Genomic DNA, 22,773 nt, shown 5'->3' on the forward strand with positions numbered 1-22,773 from the left:
TCTAATATCTGTTATGCCTTGACTGCACTTTTAGGCGAATGGATGCCTAAATCCAATGAACCATTATTTATTTATGTACTTATTTAGATAGAAAACCTCAGGTAAATGTACTGTATCATTTTACACAACTTCTTATATAGACTGTTCTTTTATTAGCATCTTGTAAGACCCTGTGTAAAATAGTTTCATGTCTGTGATAATGTTTCAAATTACTATAAGCAAAATGTTAAGTATATTTATGCTCATTCATTCATTCTTTGTAAGGCCTCCGTCTATGTCGGAGAATCTCACCCAGTTGGCGAGAAAAATAGACTTTGCAACTGATGGTGAAGAAGTAACTTGTGAGGAAAAGAAAGAGGAGGAGGAAGAGGAAGAGAAGCAACCTTTCCAGCAACCTCATTGGCCCCTGGAAGATATTAGAAACAAAATTAGGTATGTTGTGTACAGTGGGTGAAAAGAAACTTTTTATTGCCATGAAATAACACACTCTGATTACCTTTTGAGATGCAAGTCTTTACCACCTTTGCTCATTCAAAACACCAGGAAAGAGGCAAGTGAGAATTAGAGTGAGTGAGTGTCAGCAAATTCAGGGAGAATAAGAAGATAGGGATGTGAGGGAGGTAAACGCAAGAGTTTTGGAGAAGCAGCAGTGTGTGGATGGGAATGCCTGGGAGGTGAGTCAGTTGTCTGCTGATGGCAGATTTGAGTGAGAAACTAAAGAAAGTAGTATTTAAGTTTGGGAGGATATGTGAAATGAGATAGTTGAGAGCAGATGTGAAGTAAAGCCAAGTTATTCAGTTTAACAGTGGAAAGAGGTAGGGTAGTGGGGGTGTGAGCTTGAGTGGAGAAAACCTTGAGGAATTTGGGTGCTTTAGATGCCAGGTAGTGGACACGGCAGCAAATGGGAGCATTGAGGATTGTGTGGAAAGAGAGGTCACTCTCTTGGAGAGCAAAGATGGGTATATTTGAAGATAAAGTGGTCCCAACGGTGAGAGGCATGGGCCAAATAAGAATGTATAGAAGGGAGTGCATTTGTTGGAAATTAAATTATTGAGGACAGTATGTGGTATAAGGAGGAATGACTGAATGAGGATTGATAGGGTAAGAGAGAGATGTAGTACAGGTACACCACCAATTTTCTGGCACTCTTGGTTCCAACGCCTTGCTGGATTAACCATTTTGCTAGACCATTTGTGGTCACGTAATGATAATTCATCAGCACACCTCTAACCCACTAGTTATACATCTCCCATGTGTCTAAAGTATACCATGGACTGCTAGAAATTTAAATTAAACAAATATTAAATGTTTGAACCCCCTATGATGGTAAGTCTGTCCTTAAATTGTTTGAATCCTGTGGGGTCTTCTTCGTCTTCTGTTGTTAGTGTTTTCCTAGGTGTGCATCGCCAGAATAATACAGTTTTGTCTGCATAATACACCTGCTCAGGACTGAGGTGCTTGTCAGCTATGAGTTTTGCAGATTTGTCTACATACTCAGCAGCTCCTTCGTGGTTTGCAGACTGCTTTTCTCCGTACACTTTATTCATGGAAATTCCATGACGCTTCTAGAATCTTTGAAGCCATCCTTCACTATAGTCACGCTCATGTTGTAATTTAAGTTCTTTATGGAACAACTAAGCCTGGTCCATTATCATGCTACCTGAAAAGTCCACTCTGACGCCGTCGAAACCATTCCATCATCACTTGATTGTGCTCAGTAATCTTACCATCTTTCATAGTTTTTCTAATCGTCATTTGCTTCTTGGAATTGGTGTCTGCATAGAATTTCAGTGTTTTCTCCCTTTGCTTCTTTATATCATAAACAGTTGATGAACCAATACTGTAGATGTCACACAGCTTATGCACAGCAAAATAAGCTAAGAATCTCAAAGAATTGCAGTATCACCACCAACAAGTACAGTGTAAAGAATGTAAATAAGCGCTCCCTACGCACATTGCCATCTGTGGCCACCCAGTAAACTAATCTGGTGGCTGTGGTAATATCAACTTTCTTCATGTAATTTTTCTGGACTAAAAGAGGTACTGAATCATCAGTTGCCGGAAAATAGGTGGTGTACCTGTAATAACAAGAGTATGGTTGGGGGGGTTGAAGAGAGTGTGCTGATATGGTCTGGACTATGGAGAGAGAGTAAGGAGAGGTGGATAAAGAGGATATATGTGTTAGAAGTGTATGAGACAGGGAGAAATGGAAAACTGAATTAGAGATGGAAGGTTGGGGTGAATAAGATTTTGAGTGCTTAGGACCTGAACATGCAGGAGGGTAAAAGTGGTGCATGGGATCGAGTGAATTAGAGCATTTTGGTATACAGGGTATGACGTGCTACCAGTGGACAGAACCAGGACAAATGAAGCAGCCCAGTGAAACCACAGAGAGGTCTGTGGGGGATAGTTATGGATAGGGGACTTTGGTTTCAGTGTATTACACATGACAGTTAGAGAATGGATGGCAAGTGAGTTCTTTTCTTTGTCTATTCCTAGTGCTACCTCATGAACATGGGAGACAATGAACAAATTTAGAATAAAAAGAATTAATTGTTTTGTTACTTTTTTACCATTATTCTAAAACTTACACAAGATATTGATGAATGGCTGAATGTAGATAAACAAAATGTGTATCCACTCTTAGTCTTACCAAACAAAATGTGTATCCACTGTTAGTCTTATCAAAGGATGTTTTACACCTTAGACCAGTCTTAGAAATTTTTAAAAGGTTTTGAATCATTTACACCTGTCTGGAAATCCTGGTGAAAGACCCTTGGATACAGTGCATAAAATATATTTAGAGGAAATTTATTGATTTCAAACCAGTTTGTGTGAGTTAACCTTGAATTGTTTTCTAAAAGACAGAACAGTAAAGAATTATCAGTAGCTTCTCAGATGGGAGGTGGGCAGATTAGAAAGGGTAGTGAGTGGTAGGATAAAATAAAGTTGCAAGTGAAAGAGAAAAGAGAGGTGTTTGGAAGATACTTTCAAGGAAGGAGTGTAAATGACTGGGAGATGTATAAGAGAAAGCAGTAGGAGGTCAAGAGGAAAGTGCAAGAATTGAAAAAGAGGGCAAATGAGAGTTGGGGTGAGAGAGTATCATTATACTTTAGGGAGAATAAAAAGATATTTTGGGAGGAGGTAAGTAACATGTGTAAGACAAGAGAACAAATGGAAGCAGGGGGAAAGTGGTAACACATAGTGATGAAGTGAGGAGGGCATGGAGTGAGTATTTCGAAGGTTTGTTGAATGTGTTTGATGTTAAATTGGCGGATGTAGGATCTTTTGGTCTGGGTGGTGTGTATAGTGAGAGTCAAAGAGAGTGGTTTGGTGAAAAGAGAAGAGGTGATGAAAGCCTTTTGGAACATGAAATCCAGCAAGGCAGTGGGGTTGGATGGTATTGTGGTTGAATTTGTTAAGAAAAGGGGTAATTGTTTTTGACTGGTTGGTAAGGACATTCAGTGTATGTATAGATCATGGTGAAATGCCTGAGGGTTGGCAGAATGCATGTATAGCACCATTGTACAAAGGCAAAGGGGATGAAGGTGAGTTGAGTATTGATGGAAAATTGTGTGGGAGGGTATTGATTGAAAGTGTGAAGACATGTACAGAGCATTAGATTAGGGAGGAACAGTGTGGTTTCAGAAGTTGTAGAGGATGTGTGGATCAGATGTTTTCTTTGAAAAATGTGTGAGAAATGCTAGGAGAAACATGGATTTGTATGTGGCATTTATGGATCTGGAGAAAGCATATGACAGGGCAGATAGAGATGCTTTGTGAAAGGTCTTAAGACTATATGGCGTGGGAGGTGATCTGCTAGAAGCAGTGAGAAGTTTTTATCAAGGGCGTAAGGTATGTGTATGAATAGGAAGAGAGGAGAGTGATTGGTTTCCAGTGAAGGTCGGTCTGTGGCAGAGGTGTGTGATGTCCCTGTGGTTGTTTGATTTGTTTTTGGATGGGGTGGTTAGGAAGGTAAATGCAAGAGTTTTGGAGAGTGGGATGAGTATGCAGTCTGTTAGGGATGAGAGGGCCCGGGAAGTGAGTCAGTTGTTGTTCAGTGATGATACAGCACTGGTGACTGATTTGAGTGAGAAACTGCAGAAGTTGGTGACTGAGTTTGGAAAAGTGTATGAAAGGAGAAAGTGGAGAGTATATGTAAATAAGAGCAAGGTTATTAGTTTAGTAGAATGTGGACTTAGCAGCAAATGGAACCATGAAAGTGGAGGTCAGTTGTAGGGTGGGGTAGGGGGCAAAGGTTCTGGGAGTGATGAAAAATGTATGGAAAGAAGGAACATTATTTCATAGTGAAAATTGGTATTTTTGAGAGAATAGTAGTTCCAACAATATTACATGGTTGTGATGCATGGGCTATAGATAAGGCTGTATGGAGGAGGGTGTATGTGTTGGAAATGAAGTGTCTGAAGACAATATATGGTGTGAGGTGGTTCGAGTAAGTAATGTTTGGCGGGGTGGCAACAGGAATGAAGAATGGCAGCAAAAATGAATTATGTACATGTGTATATATGTATATGTCTGTGTATGTATATATATATATATGTATACGTTAAAATGTATAGGTATGTATATGTGCGTGTGTAGATGTGTATGTATATACATGTGTATGTGGGTGGGTTGGGCCATTCTTTCGTCTGTTTCCTTGCGCTACCTTGCTAACGCGGGAGATGGCGACAAAGTATGATAATGAATAATGATGAAAAGAAGTACTCAAGTTTCCAGAACATCTCTAGCATAACTTTTGAGATGTGTATACAGGACATTTACTGGAACATTACTAGCACTAGTGTATCCTCAGCATGACCTGTAAAGCCTTTGATTTGAAGGATTTTTTTTTTCTCAATCAGTTAGAAAAAATCCATGAAAAAGGTACATTGTGAAATATTTTATCATAACTTTTTATTTTTTTGAAAAACTTTTTGTTTTTATAACAATTGTTTACCTTTTTACAGACAGAGCTTAACAGAAATGTCTGTGTTGCATGACTTGCTGGTGATAGTAAAACAGAAACCACTCCAGTATATGGTACTTGACCCTGTGCAGGCAGAAGCCCCAGAACAAAAAACTTACATTCAGTTCCTTGCACGTAAAAAGGTAAGTGATCTCACATGTTTTTGTGATATATTGTTGTGAGTAGGAGAAAAAGAATAATGCCTACATGATCTGCATATTAAAGGTGACATTAGGGATGGAAGCAGTATTCTGGAAATCATCTTTTCGTATATTATCAGTTTCTAAGTGTAGTAACAGAGAAAGGAGCAAAGCAAGGATTTTTCAACAAGTTCAGTTTTTGTGGAGATGATTTTAATGATATGGGGGGCAAGGTTTAAAGAGATGGTATGGGAAGTTTGTAATGATAATATGGAGAGTTGCTATTAATGATATGGGGAGTTGAAAGTGCTGTTATTAAAGAAATAGTGTTGGTAGGCAATATTTTTTGGGTAGTAATGTGCCTTTTTTTTAACATACGAACTGAGTGTTTTGGTGGAAGGAGTGCTAAGAAAGAATCGTTTTGGTGATTTTAATGTTAATACTCAACTGTTGAGAGACAGTATGGAAGTTGCTGCACTTGTTGTGTACAGATGATGCTGTGTTCCCTAAATCAGAGGAAGAACTGGCCAGTGAAGTGAAGTGAAGTGAATGTGAGTATGGTAAATGTAAGACTAATTTTTGAAAAGTTTGGAAGATAAATGTGTAAGATCAGTCCCCCTTCCCCTCCATTTTTTTTTTAAGACTCTATCACAGACAAAAGCCCTCATCAAAGCTAGGCCTTAATTGAAATATGTAGAGGATTATGAAAGGGAAAAAGAAGAAACAAGGGAAAGTACTTATGAATATTGAAGGTTTGGAAGTTGTGGATGAGTTTGAATTCGTAGGAATAGTTTAGTAAGGGTGTTATTGGGAAAATGGAAATTGAGAGTAGAGACATATGAGGGAGAAAAAATGGGGAGTGCCTTGAAAGATTTGTTGAATGGAAAACAAATTAAATTCAGAGTGTGTAAAGCCTGCAATAAGCCTGCATAAAGGAGTACTTGTCCTATCACTGGTGTATTGGAACTGAACCATGATATATACATGTCAGGATAGATCAAGCGCAAGAGCACAAAAAATGAATAACCTATGTAGTATAGTTGGAATGGGTAGGATAGGTAGATTGTAGATATGAGAAGGTTGTGTGGAGTGAAAAAGTCAGTAGAAAGGCATAAATGTGAAAGTCTTTTTGAATGATGTCATGTAGGTTGCATAGCAAGAGGGTATAGGGGCTAATACAGCCTCCAGGGAGGGGTCAGGGTCTGGGCTGTATTTACCTGCATATAAAGACCAGTTCCCGTTATGTGAATTTAGTTTTTATAATGCATTAAAGAGATATGTATGATTACTTGGTTTACTTGAATCATCAGTGACGCTGAAGGATTTGGTGTTGGAGTGAGAGATGGGAGGTTGGTTCAGGAGTATTAGTGATCCTTACCACATCTTTTGTGTTCCCTGTATGTGATAATCTTTTTGTCCGTATAGAGAGAGTTTTATAGTTTTATACTTGTGGGGCCCAATACCTTGAACATTTTTTTCAATCGTACAATTTTCTAATTTCATCTTACAATCTGCATTGTTCATATTTTCATTCATTTTATTCCACTCATCCAAAATTCTTATACCATAAAAGTACTTCTTCCCATCATTCTTAAGAAGTTTATTGCTTGATTTTATGTCCTCTGGTTGGTCTGTCCCTACATCTTTCAAAGAATTCTTCACTGTTTGTCATCAGTATGCTATAAAAACTTGAAAGTTGTGACCAGGTCATCCCTCACTCTTCTTTCTTCCAAAGTGTGTCTTGAATTACCTCCCATTTAACCGTACATCAGTGTAAGGTGAAATAAGGGAAAAAATAACGTGAGATAAAATTGTCACATTTCTAGATCATAAAATTATATCTGATAATCAACATGGTTTCCACAGCAGAAGATCCTGCCTGACAAGTCCACTGAAAAATTTTAATGAAGAAGTTCCATCTGATACAATATGTTTAGATCTCCAAAAGGCCTATGATAAACTACCTCGCAGGAGACTTTACCTTAAACTCAAAGCACACGGAATTGGTGAATAACTCTGTACGTAGATCAGAGACTGGCTTACCGGAAGAAAGCAGCATGTAGTATTAAACAGCGATGCCTCAAATTGGCTAGACATAACAAGTGGTATGCTACATGGGTTGGTCCTAGGCCTCGTGCTTTTCTTAATTTACAGTAATGACCTAGAACTTGGTTTCATATCTAAGATCTCTAAATTTGCTGACGATACTAAACTAGAAGGTGGAGCTGTAAACAGGCAGGACTGCAAAATGATTCAGAGATCTTGACTTACTAGTAGAATGGTCATACAGATGGGAAATGAAGTCTGATGTAGACAAGTGTAAAGATATGCAATTTGGAGACAAGAATATATGATACGACTACAGACTCTTCGGAAACTCTTTAACTAAAGTAAATGAAGAAGAGGACCTTGGAGTTGTTATTAGGAACAATCTGAAGTACACTAAACAGTGTCAAGCAGCTTGTATAAAAGGTAACCACGTAGATTACAAGAGACCAGAAACAATTCTCACACTTTTTAATTCTTTAGTAAGACCGCATCTTCAATATGCAGTCCAGTTTTGGTCCCCAAATTATAAAAAAGATGAGGAAAAACTAGAGCAAGTACAAAGACGCATGACAAAATTGATTCCATCCCTGAGAAATCTGACATATGAAGAAAGGCTAAAACGATTGGATTTCTTCTCCCACAAAGAATGTACGTTTTGTGGCAACTTAATCCAAGTGTTTAAAATTCTAAGCAAGGTTGATAAAGTAAATCACAAACATCTTTTTGAAATACAAGAAAATATGGTTACAAGGACAATTGGAATAAAACTCAAAGCTACAAGATGTAGTATGGACATGGGAAAAAGCTTCTTTTCTTATAGGTGTATTGTGCACTGGAGTAAATTATTGTCAGACATAGTGAATACTGAGACTATAAATACTTTCAAAAGTTGTTTAACAAAAATTTTATAAATTTGGGTATACTCAGAGAAAAATGCCAGAAATGAACTGTTTAAAAGAGGGGTAACAGGGACATTACAAGGCTATTGTGTAGCAGTGGGGAGTCAATGATAGCTTAAAAACCTGCTGAGTGGAATTACATTTTCTTGTCAAATTATTATTATTATTATTTTTTTTTTTCTTTGTTTTCTTTTTAACCAGACAACCCAGTTGTGGGCCAATCAGGCCTCCTGTTGTCTGTCTTTTTCATGTAAACTCATGTTCTTATGTAAACAGTTGAAGGCTTCTTGCCTTTCCTTGTAACTCAGCTCTCTGAATTCTGGTACCATCTTTGTTGCTTTCATCTGGACCTTCTTTTATTAGCTCTTATTCTTCTTTAGCTGTGATGACCAAACTTGAGAGACATGTTTGGGTTTTGACCTTATGAAAAAAGTTTAGATTCTGGCAACAAGATAGGGACAGCATTGACTCCCAAGTCTTTCACTCAGGTTCTTGCAACTTGTTTCATGCTTGATGAAAATCATATCGAGATATACTTTTGCTGTGACCCATCCTCATTAATTTATATTTAGTTGAACCTCATCAACCATGAATCATACCAGCTTTGGGGTCTGTTAGGATCCCTTTTTAAGTTGATGTGTCTATATGGCTAAACCTTGTATGGCAGTTGAAGGCTTCTTTCCTTTCTTTGTAATTCAGTTCTTTGAATTCTGGTACCATCTTTGTTGCTTTCCTGTGGACCTTCTCGTATTAGCTCTTATACTTTAGGTGTGTTGACCAAACTTGAGAGGTTTATTTGGGTTTTGACCTTATGAAAAAATGTGAAGTGCTTGCAGAAATTTTCTTTATCCATGAACTTGCTGGGAGACATTTGGTCCCCTTAGCCATTCTCCTAAATCAGGACTCTGGCATCAGGTTAGGGACAGTGTTGACTCCAAGTCTCTCACTCACAGATTCTTGCATCTTGTATCGTGCTTGATGAAAATCATATTGAGGGATCCTTTTGCTGTGACCCATCCTCATTACTTTATATTGAACTTCATCAACCATGTATCATACCAACTTTGGTGTCTATCAGGGTCCCTTTTTAAGTTGATGTAGACCTTGTGGTTAAGCATAGTATAGCAATTCCTCTTCGACCTTATGGCCAACATTCATTCCCTATCCACTTAAGATGACTGTTTAATGTTTTACCAGTGTCCAGTAATATCTATGGATTACCAGGATGAAGTTCATGACTTCTGTGAATCAGAGCAAAGAAAAGCAATGATGAAGGCCTAAACAGTTCAAACTCTTGCCTCTTGTGGGCAGACAGAAGGGCCTTAGGAACACTGAACTTGGGTGGTCTTTCAAAAGTGGTTAAACTCTTAAGACTTATGCAACTAGATTTGTTATTCAGTAGATATATCACAATCTGTTCTCCCCATTACTTGTACAGAATAGGTTTGAGGAGTTATAAATCTTTCAGAATCTTGAAAAATAGTCTGGAATGCTAGGAGCTTCACTCTGGGTCAGTTGCTCTGTCTGTTCACATCCGTCTCTGCTAAGTGACCTCCTTTACCACTGCTTTGCATAGCTTGTTTGGTTAATTATAAGTTTAGTAGTTGCCCAGTATTATGCGTTATATGATTTTATTGTTTGCCACAAGTTTGATTAGAATCCATACTGTTAAGAGATGAAGGAGAATCCCCCAGCACCAAGATTTGTTCCCTGCTTCAAAACAACCAAAGCACTCAGCCCTACTTTAGATTTTTCCTTTTTTCTTCACATGCCCCAGTTTTTGGTGCTTGAGCTTTCATTCTGTCCCACACCAGTCCTGAACTAAATTTCTTGCAGTCTTTAACACAATCCTGGAACTTATTTTGTATCAGAAGTGCCACCTGTTCCTTTCCTCTTGACCTCTCAGTAATCCCATACTTTATCCTTTGAATATCCCTGAATCACTTTACCCTATAGCTTTCAATTTTGTTTTGGTTTTACTTTTTTTTTTTTAAGGAACAACCTTTACTTGGCTCCTACCTCTGTTTTTTCTTTCATACATGATGACAAAGGAGAGGAGGATAAAGCTATACTTTATTCCTGGTAATAGGGAAGAAAGAATAACATATTTCCTAGGTGTGGTAGATGACTGAAAAGGGAAGAAGAGAGAGGCTAGAAATTCTCTCCTTTGTTCATTGCAAAATTTCCTCTGTCAAGTGACTTTAAAGCAATTTATATAAACACTTAGGTGACAAAATTTTCTTTATGCTGTTTACATTAAAGTAAAGAATTCTGGAGTGAAGCTTTTTTATGTTATGCATTTGAAAAGTTAGGGAATACATTTAATACTATTCGTGACTGATGTAGATGAACTAATTCATACCTTGATCTCTTGCAGAGTTTGCAGTCTGCTGCCACTATTTTGTTGAATGGTGCTGAACGTCTTCGCACATCTCAAGCAGAAATGGGTCGACCAAATCGTGCAGTGCAAGATTTTCACATTGAATTGTTGAGGTTACGACAAAACTGGCGATTAAAAAAAGTTGGTAACACTATAATAGGTGACCTTTCGTACCGCTCAGCAGGCTCAATGTTCAGACATGTGAGTATTTTTTAGTTTAAAGTGTACTGTTTTGTAGATTATATACAGTGTATGCACAAAACTTGTCTGTCTCCCCTTATACTTTCAAAGGTCACTTACACATTAGTACTTTGTTGTCTCTCCTTTGGCCTTGATAACCATCTACAGACATTTGTGCATGGAATTGGTAAGGTTCCTGAAGTATTCTTGGTCCATGTTTTGGTTCCATAGGATCTTGTTCTTCTGAATGAGGCAAGGTACCAATGAAGTGTTGTGGAAAGCCCCCTCTGGATCGTGAATTCTGAGTGCCTAGTGCGCCTAGAAATCCCACATGTACCCACATTTTTTTGCTTTTAGGTGAGTATTCAGGCTTTCCCTTTCTTAAAAAGGTAAGAGCCATCAATCTTGAAGCATAGCTGTAAGAAAGACAGTGTCCAGAAGCGAAATAACCAGAATGAAGTGGCAGCCAGGAAGAGTAAAGAAAACATCCTCCTCTCAAAATAGCCAGAGGCTCACTGAGGTGGGTAGCTGGTGCTCACATTGTTTGAAACACTAGTCTCAGTGACCAGATGTACAATTATATCGCCATGAGAGCATCTTATGCTTGTACCCACATTAAACCTCAGCCATATATTGCCTTTGAAAATACATGGGGGCAGACAATGTTTTACAGACATTGTACTTCTGAAACTGGAAAGAATTTCAGGTTATTATATCTTTTTCAGTGACCACATGTAAAATTATACTGCCATGAGAACATCCTATGCTTTTACCCAAAGTAAACCCTAGCCATATATTGCCTTTGAAAATACATGGGGGCAGACAATGTTTTACAGACATTGTACTTCTGACTCTGGAAAGAATTTCAGGTTTTTATCTTTTTCATCAGCAACAAAACAAGTAAAGAGAATGCATTTTAAGATAATTGCCAGTGCAGTACACATTTAAGAATTTCTTCTTCCATATAGCAGTATGTTTTAATCAGAATCTCCTTACATCGTATTCAAGTGTTACTGATATATGATTAAACATAAACAACTAAAAATCATTAAACATAACTAAAAATCATCCAGAATTCAGCATTCAGAACGCTCACTGTCTGCTTAGCAACCGTAGACATTCAATACCTGTGCTTCAGAACACAAGTTCTTCCAATATAATCCCATCTCAACATGGGCACCCAGTTTTAAGCAACAATGTCGGCCCTCTCCCATCCAAGTCACATCCTAACCATTCATGAACTACCATGCTAAAATAGAATGATCACACCTGCCTCAGACAACCACCTGTACTTACAGATTCCCCACCCCAGCAGACACCACCTTAAGCTACATTCCCGTGGAAATGACCACACTAACTTTAAACAGCTGCCTAACTCAACCCAGTCTTGATTTCCACTGCATACACACCCTGCTGAAACTACATTCTCCAAACATACCTTGCAGTTGCATGTCTCTTGCTCTTTACACCAGGTATATCTTCAAGCATATAAATATATAGCCATCCCTGATCTGTGAATATGTTTGTGTGTGTTGCTGTTGTAGGTTTTTCATTGCTTTTGTGCACACATGTATGTGCCATGTTGTGCTCATGTAGATAGATACACATTTTTTATGTTTCCTTTATCACAGGTTTGCTTTCTGTCAGGAACCCTAATGAATACTGTGATGTTTGTAGTGCTTTGCAAGTGATCCTTGCCAGGCGGAGTTATACTGGGTTAGTCCCCCTGCATATCCATGAAACTACTATTATCTTGAGACCTCAGCCCTAGGATTATCTTTGGCACCTGGTAATAGTTCCCAGCCACACTGACACTCGACTGATTATAGTTATTCTGCAGATGGAGAGGGAATCAAAACTTACAGTTTTGACAGAAACCAGTGTTGAAATGGAAAAGCTTTGTAGGTTGATTGTATGAGCTTGAGAAAAGTAATTATGTATGAACCTGTGCTGTGAGTGTAGCATTCAGAGGAAATTCTGTTTGATTACTTTGTTGTATTTTGGGAAACAGCTCTTGAAAATTGATCAGATTATTTACTGCAGTCTTTTCTCTTACTAGACTGGCATTTTTGAAGTCTCTAAAGCTGATGAGATATCAGGACCAAGTTCAGTGGTTGGTTCAGGGGGAGCGTCACCTATGTCCTCACTACCTGCACGAGGTTTACAGTCATCCCTACGGGTCACAGTTCCAACAGAATTGATGGGTTCTGCATACATTTTTGTGTGCATAAAAAAAGGTATGGTATTCCTAGATTTATGATTATTAATGGTGATATATACAGAAATGTTAGGGATTTTAATTTTGTAAGGAATAACAAAAATAATTTGGTAACTTGTATTTGAACACCCTTTTTATCTTGAAGGCAAGATACTAATACCATGCTGAATACAGATCTAATCAAATCCAGCTGGGAGGTGAGTTTGAATGGAGAAAAACTGGAGGAAGTGAAGTGTTTTAGATATCTGGGAGTGGACCTGTCAGCGGATGGAACCATGGAAGCAGAAGTGGATCATAGGGTGGGGGAGGGGGCGAAAATTTTGGGAGCCTTGAAAAATGTGTGGAAGTCGAGAACATTATCTCGGAAAGCAAAAATGGGTATGTTCGAAGGAATAGTGGTTCCAACAATGTTGTATGGTTGCGAGGCGTGGGCTATGGATAGAGTTGTGCGCAGGAGGATGGATGTGCTGGAAATGAGATGTTTGAGGACAATGTGTGGTGTGAGGTGGTTTGATCGAGTAAGTAACGTAAGGGTAAGAGAGATGTGTGGAAATAAAAAGAGCGTGGTTGAGAGAGCAGAAGAGTGTGTTTTGAAATGGTTTGGGCACATGGAGAGAATGAGTGAGGAAAGATTGACCAAGAGGATATATGTGTCGGAGGTGGAGGGAACGAGGAGAAGAGGGAGACCAAATTGGAGGTGGAAAGATGGAGTGAAAAGGATTTTGTGTGATCGGGGCCTGAACATGCAGGAGGGTGAAAGGAGGGCAAGGAATAGAGTGAATTGGAGCGATGTGGTATACAGGGGTTGACGTGCTGTCGGTGGATTGAATCAAGGCATGTGAAGCGTCCGGGGTAAACCATGGAAAGCTGTGTAGGTATGTATATTTGCGTGTGTGGACGTGTGTATGTACATGTGTATGGGGGGGGTTGGGCCATTTCTTTCGTCTGTTTCCTTGCGCTACCTCGCAACCACGGGAGACAGCGACGAGGTATAAAAAAAAAAAAAAAAAAAAAAAAACATTGGCTCATGTGAATTTTGCTGTTCTGATTTATGTTATGATTTTTTTTTTAGAGTATTATTAACTGCAGTGACTTATCAGCATTAGCATATGAACTATTGTTAAGTGAAATCCATACTATCAGAACAAAGTAAAAAATGCTTGAAAATCTTTCTGATGGTAAAGATCTGAGAGATGAGGTTGCACAAGTGTACAAATAGTTAATTACACCTGTAAGTCACTGGCTATCAAGAGCTTTCCCGCAGCAATTGAGTTTCTGAGTCTGACCAGTCAACAGTCAGGTTACCAAGTTAAATGAGTAAGGTGCTGGTGAAGGAGCTGCCAAAAATTTAATTGAAAGGTAAGAAGAAACGACAGAATCATATAATAAAGCTGGTGAAGGCATGTACAGAGCATCAGATTGGGGAAGAGCAGTGCGGTTTCAGAAGTGGTAGAGGATGTGTGGATCAGGTGTTTGCTTTGAAGAATGTATGTGAGAAATACTTAGAAAAGCAAATGGATTTGTATGTAGCATTTATGGATCTGGAGAAGGCATATGATAGAGTTGATAGAGATGCTCTGTGGAAGGTATTAAGAATATATGGTGTGGGAGGCAAGTTGTTAGAAGCAGTGAAAAGTTTTTATCGAGGATGTAAGGCATGTGTACGTGTAGGAAGAGAGGAAAGTGATTGGTTCTCAGTGAATGTAGGTTTGCGGCAGGGGTGTGTGATGTCTCCATGGTTGTTTAATTTGTTTATGGATGGGGTTGTAAAGGAGGTAAATGCAAGAGTCCTGGAAAGAGGGGCAAGTATGAAGTCTGTTGGGGATGAGAGAGCTTGGGAAGTGAGTCAATTGTTGTTCGCTGATGATACAGCGCTGGTGGCTGATTCATGTGAGAAACTGCAGAAGCTGGTGACTGAGTTTGGTAAAGTGTGTGGAAGAAGAAAGTTGAGAGTAAATGTGAATAAGAGCAAGGTTATTAGGTACAGTAGGGGTGAGGGTCAAGTCAATTGGGAGGTGAGTTTGAATGGAGAAAAACTGGAGGAAGTGAAGTGTTTTAGATATCTGGGAGTGGATCTGTCAGCGGATGGAACCATGGAAGCGGAAGTGGATCATAGGGTGGGGGAGGGGGCGAAAATTTTGGGAGCCTTGAAAAATGTGTGGAAGTCGAGAACATTATCTCGGAAAGCAAAAATGGGTATGTTTGAGGGAATAGTGGTTCCAACAATGCTGTATGGTTGCGAGGCGTGGGCTATGGATAGAGATGTGCGCAGGAGGATGGATGTGCTGGAAATGAGATGTTTGAGGACAATGTGTGGTGTGAGGTGGTTTGATCGAGTAAGTAACGTAAGGGTAAGAGAGATGTGTGGAAATAAAAAGAGCGTGGTCGAGAGAGCAGAAGAGGGTGTTTTGAAATGGTTTGGGCACATGGAGAGAATGAGTGAGGAGAGATTGACCAAGAGGATATATGTGTCGGAGGTGGAGGGAACGAGGAGAAGAGGGAGACCAAATTGGAGGTGGAAAGATGGAGTGAAAAAGATTTTGTGTGATCGGGGCCTGAACATGCAGGAGGGTGAAAGGAGGGCAAGAAATAGAGTGAATTGGAGTCATGTGGTATACAGGGGTTGACGTGCTGTCAGTGGATTGAAGCAAGGCATGTGAAGCGTCTGGGGTAAACCATGGAAAGCTGTGTAGGTATGTATATTTGCGTGTCTGGACGTGTGTATGTACATGTGTATGGGGGGGGGGGTTGGGCCATTTCTTTCGTCTGTTTCCTTGCGCTACCTCGCAAACGCGGGAGACAGCGACAAAGTATAAAAAAAAAAAAAAAAAAAAAAATATCTTGGATCACGTTTTGAGTATTGTATGGTACATTAATTCCATTTTTTACAGAATGTAAGGAGCATATTTGATTTTTTTTATGGCCAATGACCCCTAACCCCTGATTTACATGGAAATGTGCATCATGATATAGTATGATTTAATACAGCAAAAACATTTTTGTTACCTGTCTTGTACTTTAGTCTGACCCACACATCCAGCTTGACCAGGTGAAACATTGTTTATGTCTGCTTCATGTCCTGTAATTTTTGCTGTTCCACTCCAAGCATATAAAGTACCTCAGGAATAATTTCAGGCATACTTAGTGAGCTGTTTGGTATTTTTGGAAGTGTTTTTGTGAAACAAATCTTGTTTTGTAAGAGTGACACAGCTTCTGGAATTAGTACATGATATCTTGTAAGAGTGACACAGCTTCTAGAATTAGTACATAATATGAGGATGTACATTTTGTACAGGCTTCCTTGACTTTTACACACACACATATATACATATTGATTGATGTATGGAGAAATGTTTGATGGTAGTGTTTGAAAATAATGCCTAGGATGCCACTACAAGCATTAATAGCTATATATATATACACACTGGCTGCAGTGAAAAAAATTACTGAGGTTTGCAAGCAGAAACAAAATTACTTGGGCATACAGTCCCCACCCGCTGTGAATGGGTTAAGGAAAAGATTTGTGAAGGTCATTTGTGGAATGAAGAGCACATCAGTATATATTTGAGTACAGCAGGTGTAATTCAGAAATTAGATTCAGTGGCTCTGTAGATTTGAGGGATCTTGAAGCTATGAATGCTTCCATAGATGATGTTTAACTTGTGCTTTTTCTATTCTTCAGATGAAGAAGACATTTGCTCTGCTCAGCTGACAAGTAATGATTTTGTATCAGGGGACACTCCATGGCAGCAAAAACTTGAAAAGGCCCAGAATGTACTTTTTTGTAAAGAACTGTTCAGCCAGTTAGCACGGGAAGCTGTAAAGCTCACTCCTTCAATACCTCACCTTGTTGTTGGTAATCAGATCACTGCAACTATTTTCCCAGGAATTCACCTACTGGTGGGTTTGTGTCATTCTGATGGCAAGAAGTAAGTATAATTTTATTAATGTATGCATTTTTCATTTGCATGCTAGGGAATTTGTTACTGTGCCATATTGCTATGAGGGGGTATGCCAAACTAATTCTAGATGAAATTGGTTCCATAAGTGACAGTGAAGATAAAATGCCGAAAGACATTAAAAGGAAGACCCAGTTAGATCATGATCTGCAAACACTATAAGACTGTTTTGAATGGTTGCCCAACACTGTAAAGAAGTTCCAGAAAATGTAAGGAGTTTCTTCAAGATCAGAGATGAGCTGACAGTGCATGATGATGTCATATTCAGAGGGTCATGTGTATTTCTTCCCACATGATCTTACATGTTTAAACAGATTCACTTTACTTACACTGGAATAGATTCTACAATAAGAGGTAGAGACCTGTATTACTGGCCAGGTATTTGTGCAGAGCTTAAGAACTATGTATCTTCATGCAAGGTCTGTAACAAATTTAACCTTCAGCAAACAAAAGAAACCTTGAAATCTCATGAATTTCCATGTAGGCCCAGGTCTAAAGTAGGACTTGATATTTTTCACTTTAGCAACAAAAATTATTTGAGTACTGTTGACTACTACTCATCATTCTTTGAAATCAATTCATTGGAAAACCTTCAGGCTTTAAGTGTTATGTATGTGCTCAAGAGTCATTTATGTAGATATGGCATCCTAGATTTTATAATTTCTGATTCAGGAAGTCAGTTCTCAGTGATTTTAAGATATTTGCTAGGAACTGTTCACTCAGACATATAATGTCTACTCCATATCATCATCAGTCAAATTGTAAAGTGGAAAAATTTTGTGAAAAATTGCAAAGCATTTGATACTCGAAACCAAAGAGGATGGAAAGGATGCACTGTTAGCCTTGTTAGAGTGGAAGAACACACCCACAAAAGGATTTGACTCTTCTGCACAACGCTTCTTGGGAAGACGCACTAGGACAATTTCCAGTGACTGACCAGCTGCTATGACCACAACTTTGCAGTGGAGTTCCAGAAGTTCAAGAAAGGAAGTTAAAGAAACAAGCCAAATATTACAACCTATCAAGTAAAGATTTGCAGCTGCTGTGGCTTGTTGATGTTGTCAGAGTGCAGCCAGTCCCAGTGAAGGCAGTATAGAAGAAAGGAAAAATTGCAGGGGAGGTGTCACCAAGGTCTTACAAAGTGAATATAGATGGAACAGAGTACACAAAAAAACAAAGAAATCAAAAAAGAACAAATTAAAATACTGCTTCCAGTGAAGATGAGACTATGAGTGAACTAAGTAGTGCAGAGGAGGATGCAGGACCACAGTTGGAGTCAGGGGGGCTGCTGCAAACACTCTTGTATGTTGAAGAAGCCAAGATACCTGGATAACTGTTTTGTAAAGCCACCTTAGATAGCTCAAGTTAGGAAAGGATATTTTCCCTCAGATTTGTCATTTGGGATATATTTTCTGATTGTTGTTTCTTTTTATATGTGTGTTTTCCAGAGAAAAAACACAGATGTACATATGTAACAACTTAAACATGAAATGCAAAATAACAAGGTCCTAGGTTTTTAAGGTTTAAGGTTCGTAATGATCAGCAGTAACCCCTTTTGTTACACTATGGATCTTAATTTGAATTTATATACTTGTTAAGAAGCCATTATATACTTAGTAAAGTTTTTACTTATCTGAAGTTGAGTTTATGCTGTCAAGTATCATAGATATTTTTCAGATTGTTGTGAAAATGGTATGGTTATATAGGTCACATGGTAGATGAAAAATTGGTAAAAGTCCTTGATAATATGTTGAAATTTTTAGAGGAAAAGGTAGAATGCAAAACAGACTGACAGATGCAGTGACTGAACATACAATAGACAGTTATTTCAAATAGCGAAGCTAGGATGAAAATTGTCAGTTAAGTGCTCTGGAAGCACTTCATGACTCACCTGAATGTGCTCATTATAGGATGCAGAGTGAAAATTCTTTCACTACGCACTTGATCAAAGTTTTCTTCTGCCTGGAGAGGCTTTATGCCCTTGTTTGTAGGAATGAAACCAAAGGTAGTGGAACCCATTTTATCATTGGAAATTGAAATTTCATTAATCATGCACTTTGTTACATTTTTGTTGTAGGGAAGTGAAGAGTTTTGTGCATCACACACTTGCTACATATCTTTATCACTTAACCTTCTTGTCTTGTGTTGGATACATCTTTTCAGCTCAGTTATAGGTTTCCTCTATTTGTGCCCAGCATTTTGAAATACAACTCCACCACATTACTGCTTTGTTTTGAATTATGCAGTTCATTCGTTAGGTTGAGCCTGCAGATAGGACTAATGTATTCATTCTCTTAACTGATATATGGAAGTCTCCAGTATTATGTTCTTTGCCTTTCCATCCTGCTAATGGTCTACTTTTTACCCTTACATGTACAGCTGTATTATCATAGATCTTTATGAACCTGCTTTTTGCCATACCTTATACATGTGCACTGGTGTAATTTTTTTTCACACTTTTACATCACACGACCTTCTTTTTGACATCTCCAGTATATGAACTCTGTCTCTTAGAACTAGTAATTTCTGCTGCACTTTTCTTTTGATCCCATTTTTGTCTTTGCTCTGTCCAGGAAATTTAAGGTTTTGCATCCATACCTGTGTGTTAGGACAAATTATTTTATATACCTGGGGATAGGGGAGAAAGAATACTTCCCAGGTATTCCCCACCTGTTTTAGAAGGCTACTAAAGAGGGCAAGAGCAGGGGGCTGGAAACCCTCCCCTCCTTGTATTTCAATTTCTAAAAGAGGTAACAGAAGAATGAGTCAAGAGGGGAGTGCTCATCCTCCTCAAAGGATGTGTGGATGTAAATAAGATGAGAAGAAAGGAGAGATTGGTAGGATGTTTGAGGAAAGAAACCTGGATGTTCTGGCTCTAAGTGAAACAAGCTTAAGGGTAAAGGGAAGAGTGGTTTGGGAAAGTCTTAGGAGTAAAGTCAAGTCTTGGGTGGGTGAGAGGACAAGAGCTGAGGAAGGAGTAGCACTACTAAAGCAGTTGTGGGAGTATGTGATTGTGTAAGAAAGTAAATTCTAGATTGATGTAGGTAAAACTGGTGGTGGATGGAGAGAGATGGGTGATTATTGATGCTTATGCACCTGGTCATGAGAAGAAAGATCATGAGGGGCAAGTGTTTTGGGAGCAGGTGAGTGAGTGTGTCAGCAGCTTTGATGCACGAGACTGGGTTATAGTGATGGGTGATTTAAATGCAAAGGTGAGTAATGTGGTAGTTGAGGATATAATTTGTGTACATGGGGTAATCAGTGTAGTAAATGGAAATGGTGAAGAGCTTGTGGATTTGTGTGCAGAAAAAGGACTGGTGATCGGGAATACCTGGTTTAAAAAGAGAGATATCTACAAGTATATGTATGCGAGTAGGAGGGATGGTCAAAGGGCATTATTGGATTAAGTGTTAATTGATAGGTGTGTAAAAGAGAGACTTTTGTTTGTTAATATGCTGAGAGGGGCAGCTGGAGGGATGTCTGATCACTATCTTGTGGAGGCAAAGTTGAAGATTTGTAGAGGTTTTCAAAAGAGAAGAGAGGATGTTGGTGAGAAGAGAGTGGTGAAAGTAAGTGAGCTTGGAAAGGACTTTTGTGTGAGAAAGTACCAGGAGAGATTGAGTGTAGAATGGCAAAAGGTGAGAGCAAATGATGCGAGGATAGTGGATGAGGAATGGGATGTATCTAGGGAAGCAGTGATGGCTTGTGCAAAAGATGCATGTGGCCTGAGAAAGGTGGGAGGTGGGTAGATTAGAAAGGGTAGTGAGTAGTGGCATGAAGAAGTAAAGTTAGTGATGATACTTGCAAGGAAGGAGTGCAAATGACTTGGAGATATACAAAACAAAGTGGCAGGAGGTCAAGCAAAAGGTGCAAGTTTTGAAAAAGAAGGTGAGAGTTGGGGTGAGAGAGTATCATTAAACTTTAGGAGAATAAAAAGATGTTTTGGAAGGAAGTAAATAATGTGCGTAAGACAAGAGAACAAATGGTAACTTCTGTGAAGGGGGCAAGTGGGGAAGTGATAACAGGTAGTGATGAAGTGAGAAGATGGAGTGAGTACTTTGAAGGTTTGTTGAATGTGCTTGATGATAGAGTGGTGGATATAGGGTGTTTTGGTCGGGATGGTGTGCGGAGTGAGAGGGTCAAGGAGAATATTTTTGTTAAGAGGGAAGAGGCAGTGAAAGCTTTGTGGAAGATGAAATCCAACAAATGTTGGGGTTTAGATGGTACTGCAGTAGAATTTATTAAAAAAGGGGGTGATTGTGTTGTTGATTGGTTGGTAAGGATATTCAGTGTATGTATGGATCATGGTGAAGTGCCTGAGGATTGGTGGAATGCATGCAGAGTGCCATTGTACAAAGACATATGGGGTTAAAGGTGAGTGTTCAGACTGCAGAGGCATAAGTTTTTGAGTATTCCTGGGAAATTATATGGGAGGGTGTTGATTGAGAGGGTGAAGGCATGTACAGATCTTCAGATTGGGTAAGTGCAGTGTGGTCTTAGAAGTGGTAGAGGATGCGTGGGTCAGATGTTTGCTATGAAGAATATATGTGAGAAATACTTTTCAAAACAGATGGATTTATATGTAGCATTTATGGATCTGGAGGAGATGTATGATAGAGTTGATAGAGATGCTTTGTGGAAGGTGTTTAGAGTGTATGGCATGGGAGGTAAGTTGCTTGAAGCAGTGAAAAGTTTTTGTTAAGGATGTAAGGCATGTGTATGAGTTGGAAGAGAGGAGTGATTGGTTCCCAGTGAATGTTGGTCTGCGGTAGGGGTGTGTGATGACCCCATGGTTGTTTAATTTCTCTATGAATGGGATGGTTAGGGAGGTAAATGCAAGAGTTTTGGAGAGATAGGCAAGTATACAGGCAGTTGGGGATGAGAAGACCTGGAAAGTGAGTCAGTTGTTGTTCGCTAATGATATGGCTCTAGTGGCTGATTCAAGTGAGAAATTGCAGAGGTTGGTGACGAGTTGGTAAAAGTGTGTGAAAGAAGAAAGTTGAGAGTGAATGTGAATAAGAGGAAGGCTATTAGGTTCAGTAGGGTTGAGGGACAAGTTTGGGATGTAAGTTTGAATAGAGAAAAATTGGAGGAAAGGAAGTGTTCTAGATATCTGGGAGTGGATTAGCAGTGAATGGAACCATGGAAGTGGAAGTGAGTCACAGGGTAGGGGAGGGGGCGAAGATTCTGGGAGCAGTGAAGAATGTTTCGAAGGAGAGAACATTATCTGAGAGGGCAAAATTAGATATGTTTGAAGGAATAGTAGTTCCAACAATGTTATATGGTTGTGAGGCATGGGCTAAAGATGTGGTTGTATGGAGGAGGGTAGATGTGTTGGAAATGAAATGCTTGAGGACAACATGTTGTGTGAGGTGGTTTGATTGGGTAAGTAATGAAAGGGTAAGGGAGATGTATGGAAATAAAAAGAGTGTGGTTGAGATAGCAGAAGAGGGTGTGTCGAAATGGCTTGGACATATGGAGAAAATGAGTGAGGAAAGACTGACAAAGAGGGTATATGTGTCAGAGATGGAAGGAACAAGGATAAGGGAGACCAAATTGGAGGTGGAGGGATGGAGTGAAAAAGATTTTGAGCAATTGGGGCATGCAAGGAGTAGAGTGAATTGGAATGATGTGGTATACCAGGGTCAATGTGCTGTCAATGGACTGAACCGGGGCATGTGAAATTTCTGGAATAAACCATAGAGAGGTTTGTGAGGCCAAGATGTGGATAGGGAGCTGTAGTTTCAGTGCATTACACATGACAGCTAGAGACTGAGTGTGAATGAATGTGGCCTTTATGTCTGTTTTCTTGGCGCTGCCTCACTGAACCAGAGGGTAGTGATGCTGTTTCTGTGTGGGGCAGGTGGTGCCAGGAATGGATGAAGGCAAGCGAGAATATGTATATGTCCATATATATATTTGTCTGTGTATGTGTACATATATTTTATTATTTTATTTATTTTGCTTTGTCGCTGTCTC

General features: G+C 39.2%; 1 protein-coding gene across 1 annotated transcript in view; it reads left to right on the plus strand.

Moving 5' to 3' along the window:
- The window catches only part of MED17 (mediator complex subunit 17), a 32,356-nt gene that overhangs the window by 1,904 nt on the left and 7,679 nt on the right, over positions 1-22,773 (plus strand). The window contains exons 2-6 of the mRNA XM_071681609.1: positions 265-432; positions 4,971-5,112; positions 10,435-10,638; positions 12,677-12,854; positions 16,518-16,764. Coding sequence (XP_071537710.1) covers positions 265-432; positions 4,971-5,112; positions 10,435-10,638; positions 12,677-12,854; positions 16,518-16,764 — 939 coding nt within the window. The remainder of the gene's footprint in view (positions 1-264; positions 433-4,970; positions 5,113-10,434; positions 10,639-12,676; positions 12,855-16,517; positions 16,765-22,773) is intronic.

The sequence above is a fragment of the Panulirus ornatus genome, chromosome 33 (assembly GCF_036320965.1).
Source record: "Panulirus ornatus isolate Po-2019 chromosome 33, ASM3632096v1, whole genome shotgun sequence".
Taxonomy (NCBI): Eukaryota; Metazoa; Arthropoda; class Malacostraca; order Decapoda; family Palinuridae; genus Panulirus; species Panulirus ornatus.